General features: G+C 42.4%; 1 protein-coding gene across 2 annotated transcripts; it reads left to right on the forward strand.

Moving 5' to 3' along the window:
• Positions 1-5,840: 5,840 nt before the first annotated feature.
• On the forward strand, positions 5,841-22,850 carry LOC308047769 (myosin heavy chain, skeletal muscle, adult-like; the record flags this gene model as incomplete). Of its 2 annotated transcripts, none has more annotated exons than XM_080356484.1 (38): positions 5,841-6,044; positions 6,133-6,276; positions 6,369-6,525; positions 6,863-6,890; positions 6,988-7,096; positions 7,189-7,281; positions 7,877-7,940; positions 8,104-8,202; positions 8,301-8,404; positions 8,487-8,625; positions 9,812-9,930; positions 10,027-10,176; positions 10,855-11,025; positions 11,696-12,005; positions 12,093-12,178; positions 12,682-12,769; positions 12,865-12,982; positions 13,155-13,278; positions 13,364-13,500; positions 13,594-13,849; positions 14,765-15,007; positions 15,224-15,400; positions 15,473-15,618; positions 15,706-15,796; positions 15,885-16,274; positions 16,451-16,577; positions 16,682-16,800; positions 17,049-17,245; positions 17,596-17,779; positions 17,866-18,031; positions 18,203-18,327; positions 18,521-18,829; positions 20,694-20,897; positions 21,251-21,376; positions 21,472-21,642; positions 21,729-21,833; positions 21,977-22,072; positions 22,695-22,850. In XM_080356484.1, 38 exons carry the CDS (start codon positions 5,841-5,843, stop codon positions 22,848-22,850), a joined length of 5,832 nt encoding a protein of 1,943 aa, XP_080212610.1. The 2 variants fall into 2 exon arrangements, with proteins under 2 accessions (XP_080212610.1, XP_080212611.1); XM_080356485.1 differs by having other exon boundaries at positions 11,696-11,990.
• Positions 22,851-23,636: the final 786 nt, after the last annotated feature.

Here is a 23,636-nt window from a genome sequence, read left to right on the forward strand (position 1 = left end):
ATTCTTTCTGCAGGTTGAAAATCAAATGAATTTGACATTGTGCCTGAGCACATGTACACGTGATCAAATTTAAATTGTTATTAATCCATCCAAATCCATTTCACTGTGGAAATGGTGTGAGGCTCCATAAGCTAACCAAAAGTTCTTCATCATTTTGTACTTTGAATTTTTTGCATTGTCTTTGGACATTATAAGACAACCTCAGTGTAGAAAACTGTCTATACTTTTAATTTGATAACACAATTCAGTAAAAGGATAGTTCTGTAAAGCAGACCTTTAAGTAAAGGTGAAGACTGAAAAATATTCCAGATAATCTAGAATATTAGAAAAGACAGAAAAATCACTGTAACTGTATTTGTAACAATACAAGATGTCATCTGAGTTTAGGACTATGAAATATATTGGCAAAGAGCATATTGATTATGTACAGAAACATTGTACAGTAATGTAACAGTTAAGACCTGAATGTCCATATATCCTTTACATATTGTGGGACTGTGGCATACAACTCTTAAGGATAAAGAATAAAATATTTCCACATTTTTTTCAGAATTTTTGTGAACATTGTTTCAATTATCTTCTTTGATATCCATAATGTACTACATAGAAGAGAAATATAAACAAACTGTAACTCTTCCTTAAGTAAAATTGAGAATTTGGCATATATTTCATGTACCTTTAGGACAATACCCTCATAAAAGTACATATGGGTATTTTCTGCTATATAGCTGTGGAATAGCACACAGCGTATAGTTATATCCTCCTGGGAACACTGCCCAAACCCACTTGAACTCTAAGTAAAAAAACCCACTTGAATAATTTTCAGCTAGAGGAAATGTCATCTAACTACTGAGAGGGTATTAGGGAGTAAGCAAGGAATTCTTCTTTCCCGTAGCCTGGCTCACATGTGAGAAGCTACCCTGGGGTTGTGACCAATTCCATAGCAGGACTTTGGTTTCTGAACTCTTTTGTGAACAGACCTGATACTATATCAAAGCTCATCAACCTAAGAATATTGATGAGTGACTGTTGACATCTGGAGATACCTCAGCTCACTGGCCACTTCCCTTTCAATCTAGACTTTTCGTCAGCTGACTGCATGCCCAGAGCTGCCTGGCCACGTGCCTCACTCCTGCCTGTTACACAGCTGGGTCCACATGCTGCACAACACAACAGCAAAACCGAGAAGAGCTCTGTCAAGAAGACTGGCTTTATCATTGATCACTGGAAGTTCAAAGATTTTAGTCCCCAAAGTCACACTCAGCTAGAATCTCCATGTAGCTCCTGGAGATCCAGCTGCATCCTGAGGGCACTTTGTCCCAGCCCGACAGCACTGCATAAGGCAGGCTTGCTGCATACCACTAGGAGCAGGATCCCCCAGAAAAGCAACAGCAGCTACTCAAACATGACCTCACGGATATTGGTGAATGGAAAATTGGACATGAGCCAGCAATGTGGACTTGCAGCCCAGAAGGCCAATTGTATCTTGGGCTGCATCAAAAGAAGTGCGTCTAGGGAGGTGATTTTCCCCCTTTACTCTGCTCCTCTGAGACTTCACCTGCAGTACTCCCTACAGCTATGGGGTCCCCAGCACAAGAAATACATGGACCTGTTAGAGCTGAAACACCTCTCCCACCAAGAAAGGCTGAGAGATTTGAGCTTGTTCAGTCTGGAGATGAGAAAGCTTCAAGGAGACCTTGTGGCCTTCCAATACTTAAAGAGAGCTTATACAAAAGACAGAGAAAGATATTTTATCAGTGCCTGTAGTGACAGGACAAAAAGTGATGGTTTTAAACTGGAAGACCTTAGATTTTGAGTAGATATAAGAAAGAAATATCGTACAATGAGTGTGGTGAAATATGTTTTCCAGCGAAGCTATAGATGCTCTTACTTTGGAAGTGTTTGAGGTCAGGTGACATGGGGCTTTGAGCACCCTAAACTAGTGAAAGATGCCCTTGCCCACAGCAAGAGTGTTGGACAACATTATATTTGAAGGTCTTTTCCAACACAAACCTGTTGCTTCCAGAGGATGCTGCCATTACAGTTGAGATATTACAGCTTCCCTGGGAACGGGACACCGCAGCCCTGTGCCCAACCTGATGGGAGAAAACCCTCACTTCTCATATCCAGGGAGAGGTCTCAGCCATCCCTGATCCCCGCCATGGTCTTCTTCAACCCATTCCCTCCTGCCCCCTCCTCGACCAGGACCAATAACTCACTGGGCTGCTGGACTCCAAGTGGCTCCCCAGGGCCTCAGTTTGGAACAGATTTGGGTTCCAGGCTGGGGCCCAGCCACCCAAAAGGCGGGTGCTACAGTGTCAGAGTCCTTCTTGGAGCAAGCTCTTCATGCACAGGGTAGTGTCTGATGCTGGATATTACCTTGGATCCCATGCATAATTTTTCTAACCTTGTCCCTGTGTCCCTGACCTCTTTCAACAACCAAAATGCCAATGACCAAGAGGAGAGTGTGTTTAGATCTGACAACATTTAAAGCAGCTCAAGTAACAGTGCCCTTTCCCTGAAGCTAGATGAGTCACTCTCCAGGACTACCAGCAAATCCCCCTTTCTCAGAGTATCAGGATTGTCTACCACCTGTAGTGTTCTGATATAGGCACCAACTTGTTATTAGCTTTTGTCGCAGAAACAGTATAAACATGCAAATGTGCAAGATACTAGTTTCTGGTACTTGGTGGTAGGAAGCGGCTGAAGGGGTCTTTGCATTTTTCCTGGTTGGTGAATTTGACAGTGGGAGCAGACATATGGGAGACAGGCTTTAGCTGAGACCGTGGTTTGTTTACGTTAGAGGAATCGGAAAGAAGTGTGGTGTATTGATGGATAAACTGAGGACTGAAAGTCTCTTTACCTAGGTTGTCTTCTGGATGTGTGAGTTGAGCTCTGGGATGGCACATGGGCTCTGGGATTCTGCAGGAGAAGAATTTCTGCAGGAATGAAAAAAACTTGATTTATTATATAGACTCTAATGACCTGTAACCACTCTTTGTCGAAAAGGGGTATGAACATTCAAAAGGCATAGATTTCTACAGGCCCAAAGCCTTGCCTCTGCAGTTTTGTTTATTTGTGGTAGAGGCTGACGTATCAGACTTGGAAAAAAATATATAAGAAAGAGCTGAGGTCCTTTCCTGCTGATACGAGTATTTCCCGATGAATTAAAGAAAAGAAAGGAGTGTCTGTTGTTCATCTACACTGACCTATGTAGCAGAAATAACAGCATACCTTATGATATCTCGCTTAGCATGAATTCATGGACAGGCTTATAACAACATGTCTTGGAGAATGCCACACTTCTTTGCAGTTTCAAGTGTACAGATGAGCACATGTGCACAAATATACGTATACTCTTCTTCATACATCAGAAGTGACCTCACATCTCTCTCTGAGAGTCCAACCCAGCAGTGCAGCTGGATCCCACCCTCCTATTGCTGTGATGAAATCTTTGTCTTTAGGTCAGTCATCTTGCCATGTCTGTGACTCTCAGGTACCAATATTATCACATTGAAGTACCCAGATTACTCTTCTACATTCACAATTTTACCTAAACAACTGCCAAATGCTTTTAGTAATACCTATTTCTCTCTTAGGGGCCTGCTTAATATTTTGCTCTTAGGAATTTCTTATAAGCTTCACACTGTCACATGGGGAAGATAAATGTTGTCATCCTCATTGTACAGCTGGGGTATCTGCAGTGTAGACATACCAAGCAATCCACCCTGGGTCATACAGTGAGTCGGTGGGAAAGCCAGCAATAGAATCCATAAGTCCTGCATCCAAGTTCTCTAAGTGCCTTGACTAGTCCAGATTCCCGCCTTAACACCCTTGTCAAATTATTTATAGGAGATGTATTCATATAGCCAGTAAGACATCAAAATTTTCTAATTATATCTAGTCATGTCAAATGACAATTATGCCCTTAGTTCAGTTTGCCAGACAATGCTTTGCCAAAAATTTTTTGACCGAAGAAAGAGTAGGCATCTGTAGCATCTGCGACTAGATAGTATAAAACGTCCCTGCGACAAATCTGCCCCGTCTCCACGGAACGCTTCAAGGTAAGTGTATGAGGTCCGCAGGCTCGCAGGAAGGGGATGGTGCCCTTTTGTGCCACAACATTCCTGCTGCTTCCAGTGCTCATTTCTAGGAGGGCACTCGATTTCCCTGCTCAAGTTTTAAATCTGCTTTCAAGGCACCTGCATGTTTTCACTCTGGATTTCTGTGCAGCAGCAAGTAGGGAGTTGCCATTTCTGTTTTACAGTACTGACCAGCTGCCAGCCTGCAAACCACCCATCGGGTGTCACAGGAGGTAAGAACCTGATTTAATAGCTCTTCCAGGGCAGAGAAAGATGCTTTTGGGTGGGATTTCTGTACAGTTGAGTGACTCGTTCACCCTATATTTTCAAACCCAATGTGGTCATTGCGGAAGGTGGTGGGGTTCCCAAAGCTGGTAAGGTTTTCAAGTGAATCACAGAATCATAGAACAGCCCGGGTTGGAAGTCACCACGAAAAATCACCTGTTCTAGTCTTTAAGTGGCTGTGTTAGAAGTCTCTGACCACTGATGGCAGACCAGAAAATCCCCATGGGAACTTTCTTCACTTCTGCTTAACCTACCTAACACTGAGTGAGGCATGCTGGCTTCTCAACTTTGCTGCCACAGCAGTATAACTGGACCAAGATGAGCACAGTAGGAAAAAGTGCAGAATTCAACATCTTGTCTCAGAGCATGTGAATTAATGCACTGTTTTGTCTGAAATTTGTCAAGAAATCACCAAAGAAGTAAGAATAGAAAGAAGTGTAAGACAAGCAACCAAGCTCTTCTTATCCTCTTGTAAAATGCAATGCTGTGGTTTGTTCCCCTTACTGTTTTGCCTGTTCTCTGCCTCACAAAAAATGGAAGCTGCAGTCCTCCTCCTCTCTAAGCCACCACCTATTCCTCCAGAGAAAAATAAAGAATTATCATGTTACTTTCTCATTTAGTACAAATATAACACAATATTGAAGGCTGTGTAAACATTAGGTACCTATCTCTATACAGGACAGAAATAAAAAAAAGTTTTCCTAAGCTGTTCACTGTTCTTTTCTGGGGGAAAAAATGTAAAAGAAGTAATTTTTCAGAGAAATAAATATTGGTTTTAAAATTCCCTGTTTTTTAAATTCCTGAGTTGAGCTTTGAACCTCTGTGTTTAACTTGTTATCTCCTAAAATTATGCTGATTTTAAAAAACAAAAGAAAGTAATAGAAATAAAGAGATGCCAGTGTGTTTTGGAACAGCACTACTCTTCTTTTAATGGCATTGTAGCCATTTAGGACTAGATTCAAGAACTCAGTAACATTAGCAAATAATTTCGTCATTAATACAATGATACAAATGTTTTAGAGACTGAAACTGAGCTCAAGTTTTTTGCATGTAACTCAAGACAGTGGTGAATGAGCTTTCTGAGCTTTCTGAATTAGTATCACTTGGGAAGAAACTGCACTATAATGATTTCAAGTGAATTTTAAAAGAATGCCTAAGAAGCTGAAAGGAATTTTGCAGTTCCTAACTCCACAGTACAGTGCATGAATACTTGATTACTGAGCGACTATGGATTATTTCACCTAAGCCTAACAATCTATCAAAATATCATTTTCACATTTTCCATAAATGATGAATTACACAATGCAAAAATATACAATTAATTTAAAAAATGCTATGAATGGTATTAATGTATTATCTTTATTTTCCTGCCTTGTCTTCTACTAACAAGACCTTAGTTTTTGATGTATTTGAGTAACATATCTGCTCTTCCACAGTGTTCTCTGCTGACAAGCCCCTCCATCAACAGCAGCCATGTCGTCAGACTCTGAGATGGCGATCTTTGGGGAGGCGGCTCCTTACCTCCGAAAGTCAGAAAAGGAGAGAATTGAGGCCCAGAACAAGCCTTTTGATGCCAAATCATCCGTCTTTGTGGTGCATCCCAAGGAATCCTTTGTGAAAGGGTCAATCCAGAGTAGGGAATCAGGGAAGGTCACTGTCAAGACTGAAGGTGGAGAGGTGAGCAAAATGCAGGGTTTACAAACAGCATTTAATTCCTACTCTGACATCCGAGCACACACACGTGTACCTTTCTTTCCTCTGACAGACCCTGACTGTGAAGGAAGATCAAATCTTCTCCATGAACCCTCCCAAGTATGATAAAATCGAGGACATGGCCATGATGACCCACCTCCACGAACCCGCTGTGCTGTACAACCTCAAAGAGCGTTATGCAGCCTGGATGATCTACGTAAGTATCAGCAGCAGTCTTCCTTTGGGGAGCTGGGAGAACTGCTCTGCCAGGCTCAGGGGAAGGCAACGTGCTGTGTCCCTTCCTCGCAGACCTACTCGGGTCTCTTCTGCGTCACCGTCAACCCCTACAAGTGGCTGCCGGTGTACAACCCGGAGGTGGTGTTGGCCTACAGAGGCAAGAAGCGCCAGGAGGCCCCTCCACACATCTTCTCCATCTCTGACAATGCCTATCAGTTCATGTTAACTGGTGAGTGGCTCCATCTGTCTCAGAAGGACACTACCATGAATTTCTTGGAAGGGATACTCTGTCCCATTAGTAGGAGTAGACATTTTCAAAGCTTTCATGGTTCTGATGCATACACACTATTGTGTGTTTTACTATATTCACACCATTGTTTCTGGTCTTTTAAATGCAAAGATATTCCTGCATTCAGTGACGTTTTGTGTAGGTTTGTTTGTTTGGATGATTTTTTAAGTCAGGCTGACAGCATGGAGTTGAAAACATTAAACTTACCTGACTATGTTTCATTCTTTCTGTGTTGTCCATTGAGTTTTAAGTACTGTTTTTTCTGCTACTTTCACAGATCGCGAGAACCAGTCGATCCTGATCACGTACGTACACTCCCTGCTGGGTCCCCGCGGGGCTGCCCGGTGCCAGGGGATCTCCTGCCTGACCACACGCTCTCTGCTTCTCTCTTTGCTTTGACAGCGGAGAATCCGGTGCAGGGAAGACTGTGAACACCAAGCGTGTCATCCAGTACTTTGCAACAATTGCAGCCAGTGGGGAGAAGAAGAAGGAAGAGCCCGGCAAAATGCAGGTAAATTAATAGATGCTGGCTTAGTCAAAGCTTTTCTCCATTTCTGACATGATTTTTGGAAAGGATAACCAGCAATATCTATCATCCTGCAGGGAACGCTTGAGGATCAAATCATCAGCGCCAACCCACTGCTGGAGGCCTTTGGAAATGCCAAGACCGTGAGGAACGACAACTCCTCACGCTTTGTAAGTTGTTTAACCAAGTGATTCCTGAAAAATAGTAAACAGCAGTGCATGGCAGTCATTTTTTTCTGTTATTCAGCCATCATCTTTTCAAGAGTAAGAATGAATTTTCTTATAATGATTTTTCCAATTATCCTAAAATTAATTCTCCAGCTTTCAAAAACACAGAGGCTCTGAAAAAAATTAATTCTGCTTTGCATGGAGATGCAAATTATAATAACAGATAGCATGCTTTTTCTCTTTAATTAATCAGAAGCAAAATGGCTTGTTTGATAGCAAGACAGACTTAAGCAGCTGAACTAGTTAAACTGCTGATTCCACATCATTAAGGTGACAGTTCTCTGTATGTAGGATATAGCTAGAAGAGTTTGGGTAACAAAATCTACCCATTCCTTCTCATTTGTACATTCGACACACATAAAATAATATAGCTGTGCCACTGTTGATTATTTTCATGGTCAATTGTGGAAATATCACTGATTCTTAAGAAAATGTCTCTAAGAAGAAATCTCGTGCCCAGTGGAGTAAATGGTAAAACTCTTCATTTCAGATATATATTTTATTATGTAAATATTAATAGATTTTTATTCCTTTAAAGGGAAAATTCATCAGAATTCACTTTGGTGCCACAGGAAAACTAGCTTCTGCTGATATTGAAACATGTAAGACACTTTCCTGAACTGTTCCCAATGTACCCATTAACCCATCTATCCATACAATGCCTGTTCACCCAATCATTTATCCTGCCTCTCTGTTTTTCTTCCCATCTTCTCCCTACTTTCTTTTTTGCTATTTTTCATGTTTCTAATTAATTTTTCCCTGCAGATCTGCTGGAGAAGTCCAGAGTCACTTTCCAGCTCAAAGCAGAAAGAAGCTACCACATATTTTATCAGATCATGTCCAACAAGAAGCCAGAGCTGATAGGTAAAAAGAATTACTAACTTGGAGGGAGATTGCTGATCACACTATTACTTGCTTGACTAAACTAAACTATCCTGGATGTCCTCTCTTCTTATATTCAGACATGCTTCTTATTACCACCAACCCATATGACTACCAGTTTGTGAGTCAAGGTGAAATCACTGTTGCCAGCATTAATGACCAAGAGGAGCTGATGGCTACAGATGTAAGTATAATAAGAATTCAAAATGTTGTACCTATTGTCATCTCTCCCAGACAAAGCTTTTCATTTGCTTTTCCTATTGCAGAGTGCCATTGACATCCTGGGCTTCAGTGCTGATGAAAAAACAGCCATCTACAAGCTGACAGGGGCCGTCATGCACTACGGGAATCTGAAGTTCAAGCAGAAACAACGAGAGGAGCAGGCAGAGCCTGATGGCACAGAAGGTATTAGCAAAGTCTATGGTTGACACATTAGAAATAGAAGTAGTGATAATAATTCAGTATCTGGAAAACAGAGAAAGCGAACAGTGTAAATGTATTTTAAAAGTATTTAGGTACACTAGTATTTATGTATGAAACTGCCATCCAAAGTATACCCTTTTTTTCAATCGCTACCTAATCTTTATTTGAAGTATAAATTGCATATATGTCCAAATTCTCTCCTGGGCTACCACAGTTCTGGACAGCACAGCCTACTCGGTGTGTTTACATTAAAAACTCCCAAAGAAGAGAAAGTTTTTTCAGAAAATATACTTCAGGTTGCTTTTTTAAAGAAAATGGAGGCATTAAATTCAGCATTAGAACTTGTCCTTCGTAAATCACATGTTGAATAGGAATTTTGCCCCAGTAAAACAGAATTTTCCTTCAATTTCTTTCTTCTTTGGAGACTTAACTGTCACTCCATAGCAGTACTGTTTGAACATCAGTCTAAGTGAAGCATAGGTACACTATACTAGGGAAGAACTGACTTAGATTTCTATTTCTTGCCTGACTACTTAATCACTTAAATGTTATATGATGTATACATGGTTTAAAATGACCAGGCTCTCTCTATACTTCTTCCAAATAATGCTCTCAGATGGCCAGCCTCAGGACTCAATATTTAGGTTTTTATCCTGTCTTTCTGCCATGACTATAACAATAAGTCTTCAGAAAGGGGTGCTTCTTAATTGTTACCTTTAATTTTGAAATAGATTCTCCTTTAGGGTTAGAGCTGCTGCTAAAGAATAGAGGTAGTGCAAGTACTCAAGTATATGTTTTGGATTACACTCTGGTGGCCAACCTGAAAACACTTTGGTGTTTTGGTGCCTATCCTATGGGTACAAATTAGCTGTGGACTGAAGTGCTGAACTTCAGCTTTCAGGATGAATTTTAAATAAATATATTGTTTCTAGATGCTTCCGTATAGATTATTAAAGAGACACAAATAACATCCAGGTGTACTGCCCTGAAAAGCTTTCAAACCAAGTATGATTTTGTTTTAATGACTGTTGTGCTTTCTCAGAGATCCAGTAAGTAGAATTTTATCACAAGGACATTCAATATTGCAGTTGCTTTGGAAAGGGTTCATCACTCAAAATGTTGCATGTCTTTTTAGTCCTAATTTTTCTGTCACTCTTCTTCTACTTAGTTGCTGACAAGGCTGCCTACCTGATGGGTCTGAACTCAGCAGACCTGCTCAAGGCCCTCTGCTACCCCCGAGTCAAGGTTGGCAATGAATATGTGACCAAGGGTCAAACTGTGCAGCAGGTAAGAACCAGTTGGTGACTGGGAACATCTGCCTTGTATCACTTACTATTTGCTCTGGATATTATTTTTATTCTGCTCCATTCTTCTTCATTTTAGGTGAACAATTCAGTAGGTGCTCTGGCAAAGGCTGTCTATGAGAAGATGTTCTTGTGGATGGTTGTTCGCATCAACCAACAGCTGGATACCAAGCAGCCCAGACAGTACTTCATTGGTGTCCTGGACATTGCTGGCTTTGAGATCTTTGATGTAAGGATTCCAGGCTTGAGGACAGCTTTTACAGGGGGAGATTACTATATCTGAAGACTTCCAAGTAATATCTTTCTGAAGGTTTAACATGCTAGTCCTTTGCAACTTCCTGGGAAAAAAAAAAAAGTTTTCTTTTGTAGCACAGAACAAAATTCTCAGAAGCTTCATCAGTACAAGAACAGAGTTATGTTGTTTGTATGGAAGTAGCAAATTTAATTTTATATGTTGTAGTATTTTAACTTTTGGAGCTTAATGTTAATCCAACACAATTACAAAATGTTATATAAGAGCTTCTAGAGCAGAACTAGGATTTGGTGACCCGTTGACAAGCACATTACCGATTAAAGATGGACCAAGGAATGAATAGATAAGTGTTTAATCAGAGATATCAAGTATTTAAAAATTGGAGACCAGGGCATACACTCATCTTTTGGTTGAATAAAAAAATGCCACAGTACTTCGTGAATTTTAAGAAATACTCTAAGTTTATCTGCTCTGGAAAAATTTCCATTTTCATTATGTAGGTACTTCTTTGGGGAGATGCATATAGGTCCTGCTATGGTGCAGTCCTGATAACACAGTTGTGTATTAATGGGGATGATTTCTAAAGTGTTGAGACTGATCAAGAAATGTGCATGTTGATGATGGATGGGTGTTGATTTTTTTTACATTTGGCAGTTCAACAGCCTGGAGCAGCTGTGCATCAACTTCACCAATGAGAAACTGCAACAGTTCTTCAACCACCACATGTTCGTGCTGGAGCAGGAGGAGTACAAGAAGGAAGGAATCGAATGGACATTCATTGACTTTGGGATGGACCTGGCTGCCTGCATTGAGCTCATTGAGAAGGTAAATTTTTAATTTAAAGTATCTTGTATTTTCAGGAACTCATTATTTTAAATTGAAAATAGTTAAATGCTATTAAAAAGAAAAGGTCTCTTCCATGGTTAACTTGATGCATTCTGTTTTAGTTGTTCAAATATCTCTTGGTCTGTACTATTTCTTATTACACATAAGGGATATTATGATGTCCACAGATAACTCTGAAACTCATTCCTTACACAATTCCAGAATAAAGTTAACTGGACAATACCTTTTTTTTCTAGATGATTCACTGCAAAGTAAGTGCAGGACAATACAGTCAGTGACTGACCTCTGAGTGAAAGAAACTGAAAGAGATTTCTTGCAGCTCTGTATAATTTAGGGAGTTGATTAAAAGTGCAAAGCCTGAAGTAAATACACAATTGATAGATTTGTGAAAGATGTTTTTAAATATAATCTTTCTGCTCCTGATTTTTTAAGATGGCTTTTAGCATAAAAGACATTCCTAAGTCACTGTGCTAAAGAGTGAGCCAAACACGTAAACCTTTTAAGCTCACTTTTCAGAAATATGTTTTCATCATGGTAAGGTTATTGGTTTGTTTTCTGCTTCCTGGTTTTTACTATATTCTCTTTCAGACCAAGTCATGAACATATTATTCTACAGGCATTATCTCTTCTTTATTGTACTATCTTCCAGCCCATGGGCATCTTCTCCATCCTGGAAGAGGAGTGCATGTTCCCCAAGGCGACTGACACCTCTTTCAAGAACAAGCTCTATGACCAACATCTGGGCAAGTCCAGCAACTTCCAGAAGCCCAAACCTGCCAAAGGCAAGGCTGAGGCTCACTTCTCCCTGGTGCACTACGCTGGCACGGTGGACTACAACATCACTGGCTGGCTGGAGAAGAACAAGGACCCCCTGAATGAAACTGTCATTGGGTTGTACCAGAAATCATCTGTGAAGACACTGGCTTTACTTTTTGCCTCCTATGGTGGAGCAGAAGCAGGTCAGCTTTCTAAAATATTTTTTTTCCCCCCACCATCTGTGATATGTAAAAGTGCAACAAAAAAGATAACTCTTTTTGGTTTTATAGAGGCTAGTGGTGGTGGTGCTGGTGGTGGAAAGAAGGGTGCCAAGAAGAAGGGTTCTTCTTTCCAGACTGTCTCAGCTCTTTTCCGGGTAAAGTATAAATTTCACTATCTGTAAAGTGAAATGAACATAGTTTCAAATGTGAGCTATCTATACTACTGTTCTTCTCATGATCTTGGTTTTATTATGAAACAGTACATAGAAGTTATTCACTGCCATTTCCTAGTAATTATCTGTTCACATTTGGGTTTTATTTCCAGAAGACTTCAGCTGATCCCCTGAATTGCTTTTAAAAGTTCACTTGCATTCTTTGTGAATAAAGTTCTACAGAATCTGAGATATAAACATTAATCCTACAGAGGCTTATGTTAAAATATTTATACAATATTACTTGATTTCCTTCAGACTAATGTGTAGAATACTAAACTTTCCTTTAATGAGAATACTTAAGTGTATAGAAGGTTTGATCAAATATAAATTTTGAATTTGAAGCTCGTTCCTCGTAAGATTCATTTAATTAGTTCCTTGGCATATAGACACAGAGTATACAGAAGGAAATGTTTTAATCTAAGCTGCTACACATGATCTCACAGGAGAACCTAAACAAGCTGATGACCAATCTACGGAGCACTCACCCCCATTTTGTGCGCTGTATCATCCCCAATGAAACAAAAACACCTGGTAAGAACCTCAAGCAGAGAGAATCCATAGTGTGCAGCAGCCATTATCCTCTGTGCCTTATAATGAAGTATCAAATATTTGACTTAACTGTTTAGGTGCCATGGAGCATGAACTGGTACTTCATCAGCTGCGCTGTAACGGCGTGCTGGAAGGCATCAGAATCTGCAGGAAAGGTTTCCCCAGCAGAGTCCTCTATGCTGACTTTAAACAGAGGTAAGAGCACTGCAATTCTCTGCATCATTAAAAGTGATGTTGGTTCACTCATGTAGGTTCATTCAAGCTGGACTCTTTTCAACAACAGCCGTTTATGAGCTGGCAGTGTTCAGTAGTTTGAGCATGTTGGCTGGGGAAAAATAATCTCATCCCCCTCTTTCTATTTTCACAGGTACAAGGTGCTTAATGCCAGCGCCATCCCAGAGGGACAGTTCATCGATAGCAAGAAGGCTTCTGAGAAGCTTCTTGGGTCAATCGATGTGGACCACACCCAGTACAAATTTGGCCACACTAAGGTACAACCCCCTCTTGTTTCACCCCCTGTGTGCCTGTGCTTTGCTCTGCCTGACAGTGATGTGCTCCAACATTCCCTTTCTCAAGGTGTTCTTCAAAGCTGGGCTGCTGGGACTGCTGGAGGAGATGAGGGATGAGAAGCTGGCACAGCTCATCACCCGCACACAGGCCAGGTGCAGGGGCTTCCTGATGAGAGTGGAGTACCAGAGAATGGTGGAGAGAAGGTACATCTTCAGTTAATGTCACTGTACTTGGGGGAAAGTGTTTAACACTTGTCATACTGAAAATATTCAATGTACATTTTAATTATGCTTCAGGGAGTCCATCTTCTGTATCCAGTATAACGTTCGTGCATTCATGAATGTCAAGCACTGGCCCTGGATGAAGTTGTTCTTCAAGATCAAGCCCTTGCTGAAGAGCGCAGAATCTGAGAAGGAGATGGCCAACATGAAACAAGAGTTTGAGAAAACTAAGGAAGATCTTGCAAAGTCTGAAGCAAAGAGGAAAGAGCTGGAGGAGAAAATGGTGAAACTGCTGCAGGAAAAAAATGATTTGCAGCTTCAAGTGCAGGCGGTGAGTAACATTATTTTACTCTTTTTTTTGTTGTTTTGTCATTTTTTAATATGATAAATTAGTAAATAATATGTAACTCTTCTTTCATACTACAGAATTCTCAAATTTCACACTAAACTGCCTTACAAAATATTTTAAACTGAATTCCCTGTAACTCGGTAAAATTCTGGCCACATTCTTTCTCTTCTCAGTCTCACTGTTGCAAAGTGGAGTTTAAGCTAAAAAATTACTTTTTAGTCTAATTGCCTATATGTACATGTTTCCATGTGAGTTCATGACATGAATTTTTTGGAGGTAGGACAGTGATTCAATTGACCTATTTCTCTGCCTCAATTCAACTGTTGAAATGAAGCACCTATTGCCATTTCTTATGGCATATCTGACCTGAGCTCCTGTAACTACTGCTCCCAGAATGAACAGATACACATTACAGCCCATGACACAAGTGCCAGCCTTGCACTTTTGTCTCTAATGCTACTTGGCATCTCAGAAAAATTAGGCAACATTTAAGCAAATACCCCCAAGTTGAAGTGTCGATTTCATGGAAAGATGAATCTTATTCTAGTGCCAACTGTTTGTATTTGGTGGGAATAAATATACTAATGAGAGTTTCAAATACTTAACATTTACATTTCTCAATACTTCCACATAAAGGAGAAAAGGAAAACATCAATTAAATCCAAGAAACCCACTGACATAACTGAAATTAAAAAGATGAAATGTAATGAAGCTAGCCACAGCATCTGATGATGAAAAAAGTCAGAAAACACAAGAATTTATTAAAAACTTATTCTAAATTTGTACTTTGTAATGTAAATGCGCAGTAATCTTTTCCCAAAAAGTAATCTCAAAAGTCTCACTGATGCATATCTGTTCCTTCAGCATTAAATCAGGTTTCCTGTATTTTCAAACCAGGAAGCAGATGCTTTGGCTGATGCTGAGGAAAGATGTGACCAGCTCATCAAAACCAAAATCCAGCTGGAAGCCAAAGTAAAGGAGGTGACTGAGAGGGCTGAGGATGAGGAAGAAATTAATGCTGAGCTGACAGCCAAGAAGAGGAAACTGGAGGATGAATGTTCAGAGCTGAAGAAAGATATTGATGACCTTGAACTAACATTAGCCAAGGTTGAGAAGGAGAAACACGCCACAGAAAATAAGGTACACACGTGGGGGGTCACATAAAGGGCAAAGACATCACTGGTTTTCAGAGTAAGAGGCTGCTACAGTAAGACATGTTGACTTTGGAAAGTTTTGAGATGGACTTTGTCAGAGCATCCAAAGGGTACATGAAACACCTGGCAAAACACTGAAAAGTGAAAATGTCACTGTACCAGTGAACATATTTTTAAAATATGTTGACACTCATATTTGTAGGTGAAAAACCTGACAGAGGAGATGGCAGCTCTGGATGAGACCATCGCCAAGCTGACAAAAGAGAAGAAAGCCCTCCAAGAGGCCCACCAGCAAACACTGGATGACCTGCAGGCAGAAGAGGACAAAGTGAATACGTTGACCAAAGCCAAGACCAAGCTGGAGCAGCAAGTGGACGATGTAAGAACAAATGTATAGGGGGAGATCAAGGCTGTTACATGACCAGCTGAGCACTGATGGTCTTCTCTTTAGCTGGAAGGGTCCCTGGAGCAAGAGAAGAAACTGCGCATGGACCTTGAGAGAGCTAAGAGGAAACTGGAAGGAGACCTGAAGCTGGCCCAAGACACCATAATGGACTTGGAAAATGATAAGCAGCAGCTGGATGAGAAACTGAAGAAGTAAGTGTGACTGTGGGACACCTGAGTGCTGGGCTGGTCACACCTGTCTTTTTTCTTTGAGCTCTAACATGGTTTGATTTCCCCAAGGAAAGACTTTGAAATCAGCCAGATCCAGAGCAAGATCGAGGATGAGCAATCCCTGGGCATGCAATTACAGAAGAAGATCAAGGAGCTTCAGGCAAGTCTCTGTTCCTTCCCCTCTCTCTCCCAGTCTCAGGTCAGGTAGGAGGAGGGACTGGGTGTGAAGGGTCCCTAATGTTCTACAGGCCCGTATTGAGGAACTGGAGGAGGAAATTGAGGCCGAGCGAACCTCTCGGGCAAAAGCCGAGAAGCATCGCGCTGACCTCTCCAGGGAGCTAGAGGAGATCAGCGAGCGCCTGGAGGAAGCAGGAGGGGCTACGGCAGCTCAGATTGAGATGAACAAGAAGCGTGAGGCCGAGTTTCAGAAGATGCGTCGCGACCTGGAAGAGGCCACGCTGCAGCACGAAGCCACGGCTGCCGCCCTGCGCAAGAAGCACGCGGACAGCACAGCTGAGCTTGGGGAGCAGATCGACAACCTGCAGCGAGTGAAGCAGAAGCTGGAGAAGGAGAAGAGCGAGATGAAGATGGAGATTGATGACTTGGCCAGTAACATGGAGTCTGTCTCCAAAGCCAAGGTATTGAATATTACACTGAAAAAAACTTTTAAAAAATAATGTTAAAACACATATTTTTAAAATGTGGTGAGGTTGCAATATAACTGTCTCTGTATGAAATCCTCTTTTGAGAATCATGCTGTTCAGAATAAGGAGTCTAGATACTAATCTTCTTTCATTCTCTTTGATTTCCACAGGCAAATCTGGAGAAGATGTGCCGCACACTGGAAGACCAGCTAAGTGAGATTAAGACAAAGGAAGAAGAACATCAGCGCGTGATCAATGACCTCAATGCTCAAAGAGCTCGTCTGCAAACAGAGTCAGGTGAGAGAAACTCCTCTCTGCTGCGGAATGGGACAGTATTCTAAAACATTTTGTTTCTTTCACAAATGAGAATGAATATATTTCCTTCATGTGTGTTTTCCTAGGTGAATATTCACGCCAGGTGGAGGAGAAAGATGCTCTGATTTCTCAGCTGTCAAGAGGCAAGCAGGCATTCACCCAACAGATTGAGGAACTCAAGAGGCACTTGGAGGAAGAGATAAAGGTGATGAGTTTTCCTACACTGCCTAGTGGGAAATGGGTTTGTTTAGCACAAGTCATACTGGGAGGAGATTTATATTTCTGCAAGAAGTGAGACTCGTGGATTTTGTCCTTCAGACTTGCATCTTTCCTTCCATGCAAACACCTATACCCTCACAACAGTGGTGGTTTTTTTGCAGTGTTAAATTAATTCCTTGGAAGAGATTTCCCAGAATATTGCCATTCTTTCTCCCCATCTCACTCTCTACCCAGGCCAAGAATGCCCTGGCCCACGCCCTGCAGTCTGCTCGCCACGACTGTGACTTGCTCCGGGAACAATATGAGGAGGAGCAGGAAGCCAAGGGGGAGCTGCAGCGTGCGCTGTCCAAGGCCAACAGCGAAGTGGCCCAGTGGAGAACCAAATACGAGACTGACGCTATTCAGCGCACAGAGGAGCTGGAGGAGGCCAAGTATGTGGGGAAAGTGGGGAAGACAAAGAAGGGGTAGACTAACGAGAGAAATTTGAAGACAAAGCTGTGATATTGTCAGAAAAGGTTAAAGCTGTACCTTAAGATAACATAAGGGCTGAGGAAAAGTATATTCTTCAAAGTGTGGGGTTTAGAAAATGTAGAGGAAAATATGCCACTGACTCCCAGAATCAGAAATGGGAAAAACGATGACTGGCTGGGAGAGGACTTGCGCTGTCTGTACATAGGATACTCTATCAATGAAGCAGTAAAATGTCCTGTTTTGCCCATCATCCATATACCATAGCCTTCTCTTTGCTATCGAACCACGAGCTGTGCTTACCACCTCCCAGGAAGAAGCTGGCACAGCGCCTGCAGGAGGCAGAGGAACACGTTGAAGCTGTGAATGCCAAATGTGCCTCCCTGGAAAAGACAAAGCAGAGGCTGCAGAATGAAGTGGAGGACCTGATGATTGATGTGGAGAGATCAAATGCTGCCTGCGCAGCTCTGGATAAGAAGCAGAAGAACTTTGACAAGGTCTTTTGGGCTCCAGACCTGGGGTTCCTGGGCAGAGCATCCCCTCCTGATGGCCACATCCAAACTCACACCTGGTTTCTCTTCAGATCCTGGCAGAATGGAAGCAGAAGTACGAGGAGACACAGGCTGAGCTGGAAGCCTCCCAGAAGGAGTCTCGCTCTCTCAGCACGGAGCTCTTTAAGATGAAGAATGCCTATGAGGAGTCCTTGGACCACCTGGAAACGCTGAAGCGGGAGAACAAGAACTTGCAGCGTAAGTGCCCGGCCCTCTGCTCCTGGCAGGGCTTTCTCCTGTCCAGCACTACGCACCGCTGCACATGGGTCTGTGCCTGCAGGTGGGTAGGGATGTCTGTCACCTTGGTGTGACAGGGCCCTTCCCGTTGTGCTCTGTGCCTGACCATGCCATTGGTGGTTGTTCCCACAGAGGAGATTTCCGACCTCACGGAGCAGATTGCAGAGGGAGGAAAGGCGATTCATGAGCTGGAGAAAGTCAAGAAGCAGGTTGAGCAGGAGAAATCTGAAATCCAGGCTGCTCTGGAGGAAGCTGAGGTACAGGCTCATAATCACTGGTATCTGCATTAAAAACATAAACAATGGGGACACATGACTAAAAAATGTTTGGTCCCCCTCTGTTCTGGCTGGAGAGTGCAGTCAGCTGAGATTTCATGAAATACACTGTAACTGCCTAGAAAGGAAACTGTATTTTTATCGATGTTACAAATGCTTGTGTCCACTTGCCCAGGCCTCCCTGGAACATGAAGAGGGGAAGATCCTGCGCCTCCAGCTTGAGCTCAACCAGGTGAAGTCAGAGGTTGACAGGAAGATAGCAGAGAAAGATGAGGAGATTGACCAGATGAAGAGAAACCACCTCAGAATTGTGGAGTCCGTGCAGAGCACCCTGGATGCTGAGATCAGGAGCAGGAATGAAGCCCTGCGGCTGAAGAAGAAGATGGAGGGAGACCTGAATGAAATGGAGATCCAGCTGAGCCATGCCAACCGCGTGGCTGCAGAGGCACAGAAGAACCTGAGGAACACCCAGGGAGTGCTCAAGGTATGTTAAGCTAAGGGTGTACATATATGTGTCTAGCTTGTCTAATATCATATAATCATTGAATTATAGTATAGTTTGGTTAAAGATAATCTAGTCCAACCACTCTGCTGTGGGCAAGGACATCTTTTACTAGATCAGACTGCCCAAGGCTTTAGAAACCTGACCCTTAACATAACCAGTGATGTGGCAATCACAATGCCCTCTGTCTGGATACCAGGGAAAAGTAATCAGCACCTCTCTCTTTACTTTCCCTGCTCAGGTCATCCCTCAGTGCCCTTCTCTCCAAACTAGACCTCAGCCACTCTTCAGAGGACATGCCTTCCAGCCCATTCACTAGCTTTGTTGCCCTCCTCTAGATGCATTCCAATACCTTAACGTTCTTTTTAAATTGAGGGACCTGGATTCATTACAGATTCATTCACCTGCACTCATTACTTGAGGCCACAGGAAAGCTTAGTACAACAGGAATTCAGCTCCAACTGTGCCTTAGCTTTCCTGACGCTACCCCTACACATCTGGGCAGCATCTCTATATTCTTCCCAGGATACATCTCTGGTGTCACAGCCTATGCATTTCCTTCTTATACTTTGGTTTGACCAGGAGGTCCTTACTCAGCCATGTTATTCTCCTGCCTTTTTTGCCTAATTGCTTACACATGGGAATTGAGAGATCATTCACTCTAAGAAAAATGTTCTTAAAGAGCTGCCACCTCTTTTCCTTTATCCCCAAGGGCAGTTTCCAAGGGGGTCACACCGAGTAATTTCTTAAATAACTGAAAGTCCATTCTCCTAAAATTCAGGGTCTTGACCTTACAATTCATCTGGCCCATATTCCTCAAGATTATGAATACGACTGTGGCATGATCACTGCAGCCCAGGCTGTTACCAGCCTTGATATCTCTAGTTAGTTTGTCTGTGTTGGTCAGGTGAATCCCATCAGCTCCTAACAGTCCAAGCTTCTTAAAGGTAGATCCATGATCATAGAAGCCAAAACCTTGAATATGGCACAAGTTAGAGAGCCAGGCATTCAACTGCTCAATTTTTCTCCTCCTTTCTGAACTCCTTCCCCTGACTAGAAGGACAGAGGAGAACACCACCTGTGCTCCAGATCCTTCAGACATTGCTCCGAGGGATATAGCCTCTATTGATGGTTATGAGTTGCCTTGTTGCAATATCATTAAAACCTACATGGAATACTAGGAGCAGCTGATAATCTGAAAGGTTCACCAGGCTTGGCAGCCTCTTAGTAACATCACAAATGAGAGATCCCTGTAGGAAGCAAACTTCTCTAGGGAAATTGTCTGGAGGGTGAATGAGTGTTTTGATGTCTCTCAGTGAGGGATCTCTAATTACTAATACCTTATGTGCTTTTCTGGTTGCACTGTTTCTAATGCAAGTGGGTAGATGGATCAACTATACATGGCTGACTTTTTGTTGATAATGTTAGTCATATGCTCTTCATTTTTCAGCCTCAGAGTATTGTGTCTGCTATGTAAGAGTTAATCAGAGGATAGGGAAAGGTTCTTTATTCTGCCCTAAGCAGAGGCAAAGGTCCAGTTTCCTTAATTTTGTAAGTTACTTGTGCCAATCAGCTGGAGTTGGAATTCAGGCTTACCCTTCTGTTGCACAGCCTTAAATTTACGCAGGGCTGTCTCTGTGTCTGGGACAGTACACAATGCCATGTACCAGTCTCTTGCTCTTAGATACATACATGCTGTGCATATACTGACATAATAACCCTGCATATAAATATATATCATATCTATAAATAGAAATATTATACTCACATAAAAATTATTGATGTGGTAATTGCCATTGTGCAATAGCGCTGTGCTGCCTTATAATTTTTCTTTCCTCTCTTAAAGGATACCCAGATACACTTGGATGATGCCCTCAGAACACAGGAGGACCTGAAGGAGCAGGTGGCCATGGTGGAGCGCAGAGCAAACCTGTTGCAGGCCGAAATTGAGGAGCTACGGGCAGCTCTGGAGCAGACGGAGCGTTCGAGGAAACTGGCTGAGCAGGAACTGATGGATGCAAGTGAGAGAGTTCAGCTCCTCCATACTCAGGTTAGAATCACAAGATGCAAAATCTCAAGAGGCTGATTTTATTCCATATCCAGATTTTTCACCTGTGTAAATTCTTATCTCCTGTAAGAAAAAGCTTAAATTGAATTAGACTTATTATTTTTGTACAAAGAACTGGATTATAGCTAAATAAGTAGGATGGCATTAACAGCAGGAATTGCATCTTAAAATTTTAAGAACTCTCTAATATCTGTGTATGACCTGACAAGATCCATTATTTCAAAGGCGATGTTAATATTAGATATATAGATGATAACTTTAAATCTAAACAGTATATCTCTAAAATAAGTGTTCTTTTTGGAACTAACTAGACAGTATTTTTTGTTGTTACACAGAACACCAGCTTAATCAACACCAAGAAGAAGCTGGAAACAGACATTACCCAAATTCAGAGTGAAATGGAGGATACGATCCAGGAAGCCCGCAATGCTGAAGAGAAGGCCAAGAAGGCCATCACAGATGTGAGTTGGGGGCTCCTTTCATTGCTAATGATGGATGTGTTCTCCTTGGAACTGTGTCCAGCCCCCAAATGGACTTGACCCTTTGCTCTCATCAGGCAGCCATGATGGCAGAAGAGCTGAAGAAGGAGCAGGACACCAGCGCCCACCTGGAGAGGATGAAGAAGAACCTGGACCAGACGGTGAAGGACCTGCAGCTCCGTCTGGACGAGGCTGAGCAGTTGGCCCTGAAGGGAGGCAAGAAGCAAATCCAGAAGCTGGAGGCCAGAGTGCGTAGGGCTGCTCTTTGTACATGAGTGAACATGTCACATAAGCAGCCATCAGGGAAGCTCCAAAGATGGGCTTGTCCTTGCAGGTGCGGGAGCTGGAAGCGGAGGTTGATGCTGAGCAGAAGCGCAGCGCTGAAGCCGTGAAGGGTGTGCGCAAGTACGAGAGGAGGGTGAAGGAGCTGACCTACCAGGTAAGGCAGGAGGCCTCCTTGAACTGACAGAGTCTTCTCACTGCAAGTCAAATTTTGCACGCACTTTCCACAAGGTGAATTGTTTACTTTGTGTGGTGGGAAGCAAATAATTCATTATCTCTCCTCTTCGTCAACTGCTTTAGTCAGAGGAAGACCGTAAGAATGTTCTCAGGCTTCAGGACCTGGTGGACAAACTGCAAATGAAGGTGAAATCCTACAAGAGACAAGCTGAGGAGGCTGTAAGTATTGCTTGGAGAATGGGTAAGTGCCACCTTCCATCAGGGCAGCTCGCTCATTGAGATGAGCATGAGCACCAGGAAAGGAGCGTGAAAGAAAGATCCAAGACACAATAGTCCTGGCCATGCCATTTCACTATGGTGTCATGAGGCCTTGCTGAGTTCTGGGCACCCTGTCAGCGGGGATGAGGTGGGGGAAGTCCTGTATCCTGTTTTATACAGGAGGTCAGACTAAACAAACCCAGGGGCCACATCCACTGACTGAGGAATTCATGCATCTCTGCTGCTGATCAACAGCAGAAGGCTTCAGGGTCTTTCTCAACCTAATAAAGCACACTGATAGTTGGGTAGCAAATAGTGGCAGAATAAGTACAGAAATGACACACTCAAGTGAAGAAATAGGTGCTCACAATTGACACAGTACTGGTGAAGCTTGTCCCAGTTGGGTCCTGAATAAGGGAGGATGAAGAGGTCTATGTGAGTCTTATGTGTAAGCAGAGGTGGGTGGGGGATGGAGCTCTGGACCTTCCCCTTGAGAAGTTCCACCACTATACAAGGCTGAGCTGCAGCAGGAGTGAAAGCCCTGCCCTGGGCTCCTCATCAACAACTCCCTCTCCCCATACAGGAGGAACTGTCCAATGTCAACCTCTCCAAGTTCCGCAAGATCCAGCACGAGCTGGAGGAAGCCGAGGAGCGGGCTGACATTGCAGAGTCGCAGGTCAACAAGCTCCGAGTGAAGAGCCGGGAGTTTCATGGCAAGAAGATAGGAGAGGAAGAGTGAGGATGTTATAAGGCAAAAAAGTGAACCAAGGAATGAGCAAAATGTGAAACTCTTGGTCACTTTCTTCTGTAATTAATCTTTGGAATCCTTTCACTGAGTAGAGAATAAAGATTGTAGATTCCTAGGCATACACAGCAGAAGTGCTTTTGGACATTACAGTTCAATTCTGCAGTTACCTTTGCTTGGGACATTTTCAAATGAAATATTTTATTTCACTTTAGCCCTTGAATAGCAGTAGGGTCTTAATTATCCTATCCACAGTATTTTTCCACTGTTTCTATTGCATTACTGGGTAGGGTATAATACTATTTTAGTTCCCATATTGGCAAGTGAAGATGATCAGGACAAAGGCAAGATGAGTACCTTGCCTGTCCTGACACAGCAAAAATGTTTATGCCTTGGGAAGTCATCTTTCTAAATGAGTGCAGTACACAAAGACGCTTTTTGCTGGTCCCATTCTCATTTGGACAAGTTGTATTTAGAGACATTTTGCCTCCTAAAATAAATAAATAAAAAATCTAGATCCCTAAAGGCATCTGGATGTCTCTGAGTCCTCATGGAGAAACTTCCGAAAGGACAGAGGTGTTATCTTCTTTGAACCAGCAGATGATGACATGAACTCTAGAAAGTGGCTTTTTATTCAGCAAAATTAAAGGCCAGGCCGAGCTTTTTTAGGGAAGAATTTATTAACAATGAGTTATAAAGCGAAACAAATAATGTATTTGTATACGAAGACATCGCAGTTCCTTACTTTCTCTGATAGACAAAGAAGTCAATATTGAGACA

This window comes from Nesoenas mayeri (genome assembly GCF_963082525.1).
Source record: "Nesoenas mayeri genome assembly, chromosome: 19".
NCBI lineage: Eukaryota > Metazoa > Chordata > Aves > Columbiformes > Columbidae > Nesoenas > Nesoenas mayeri.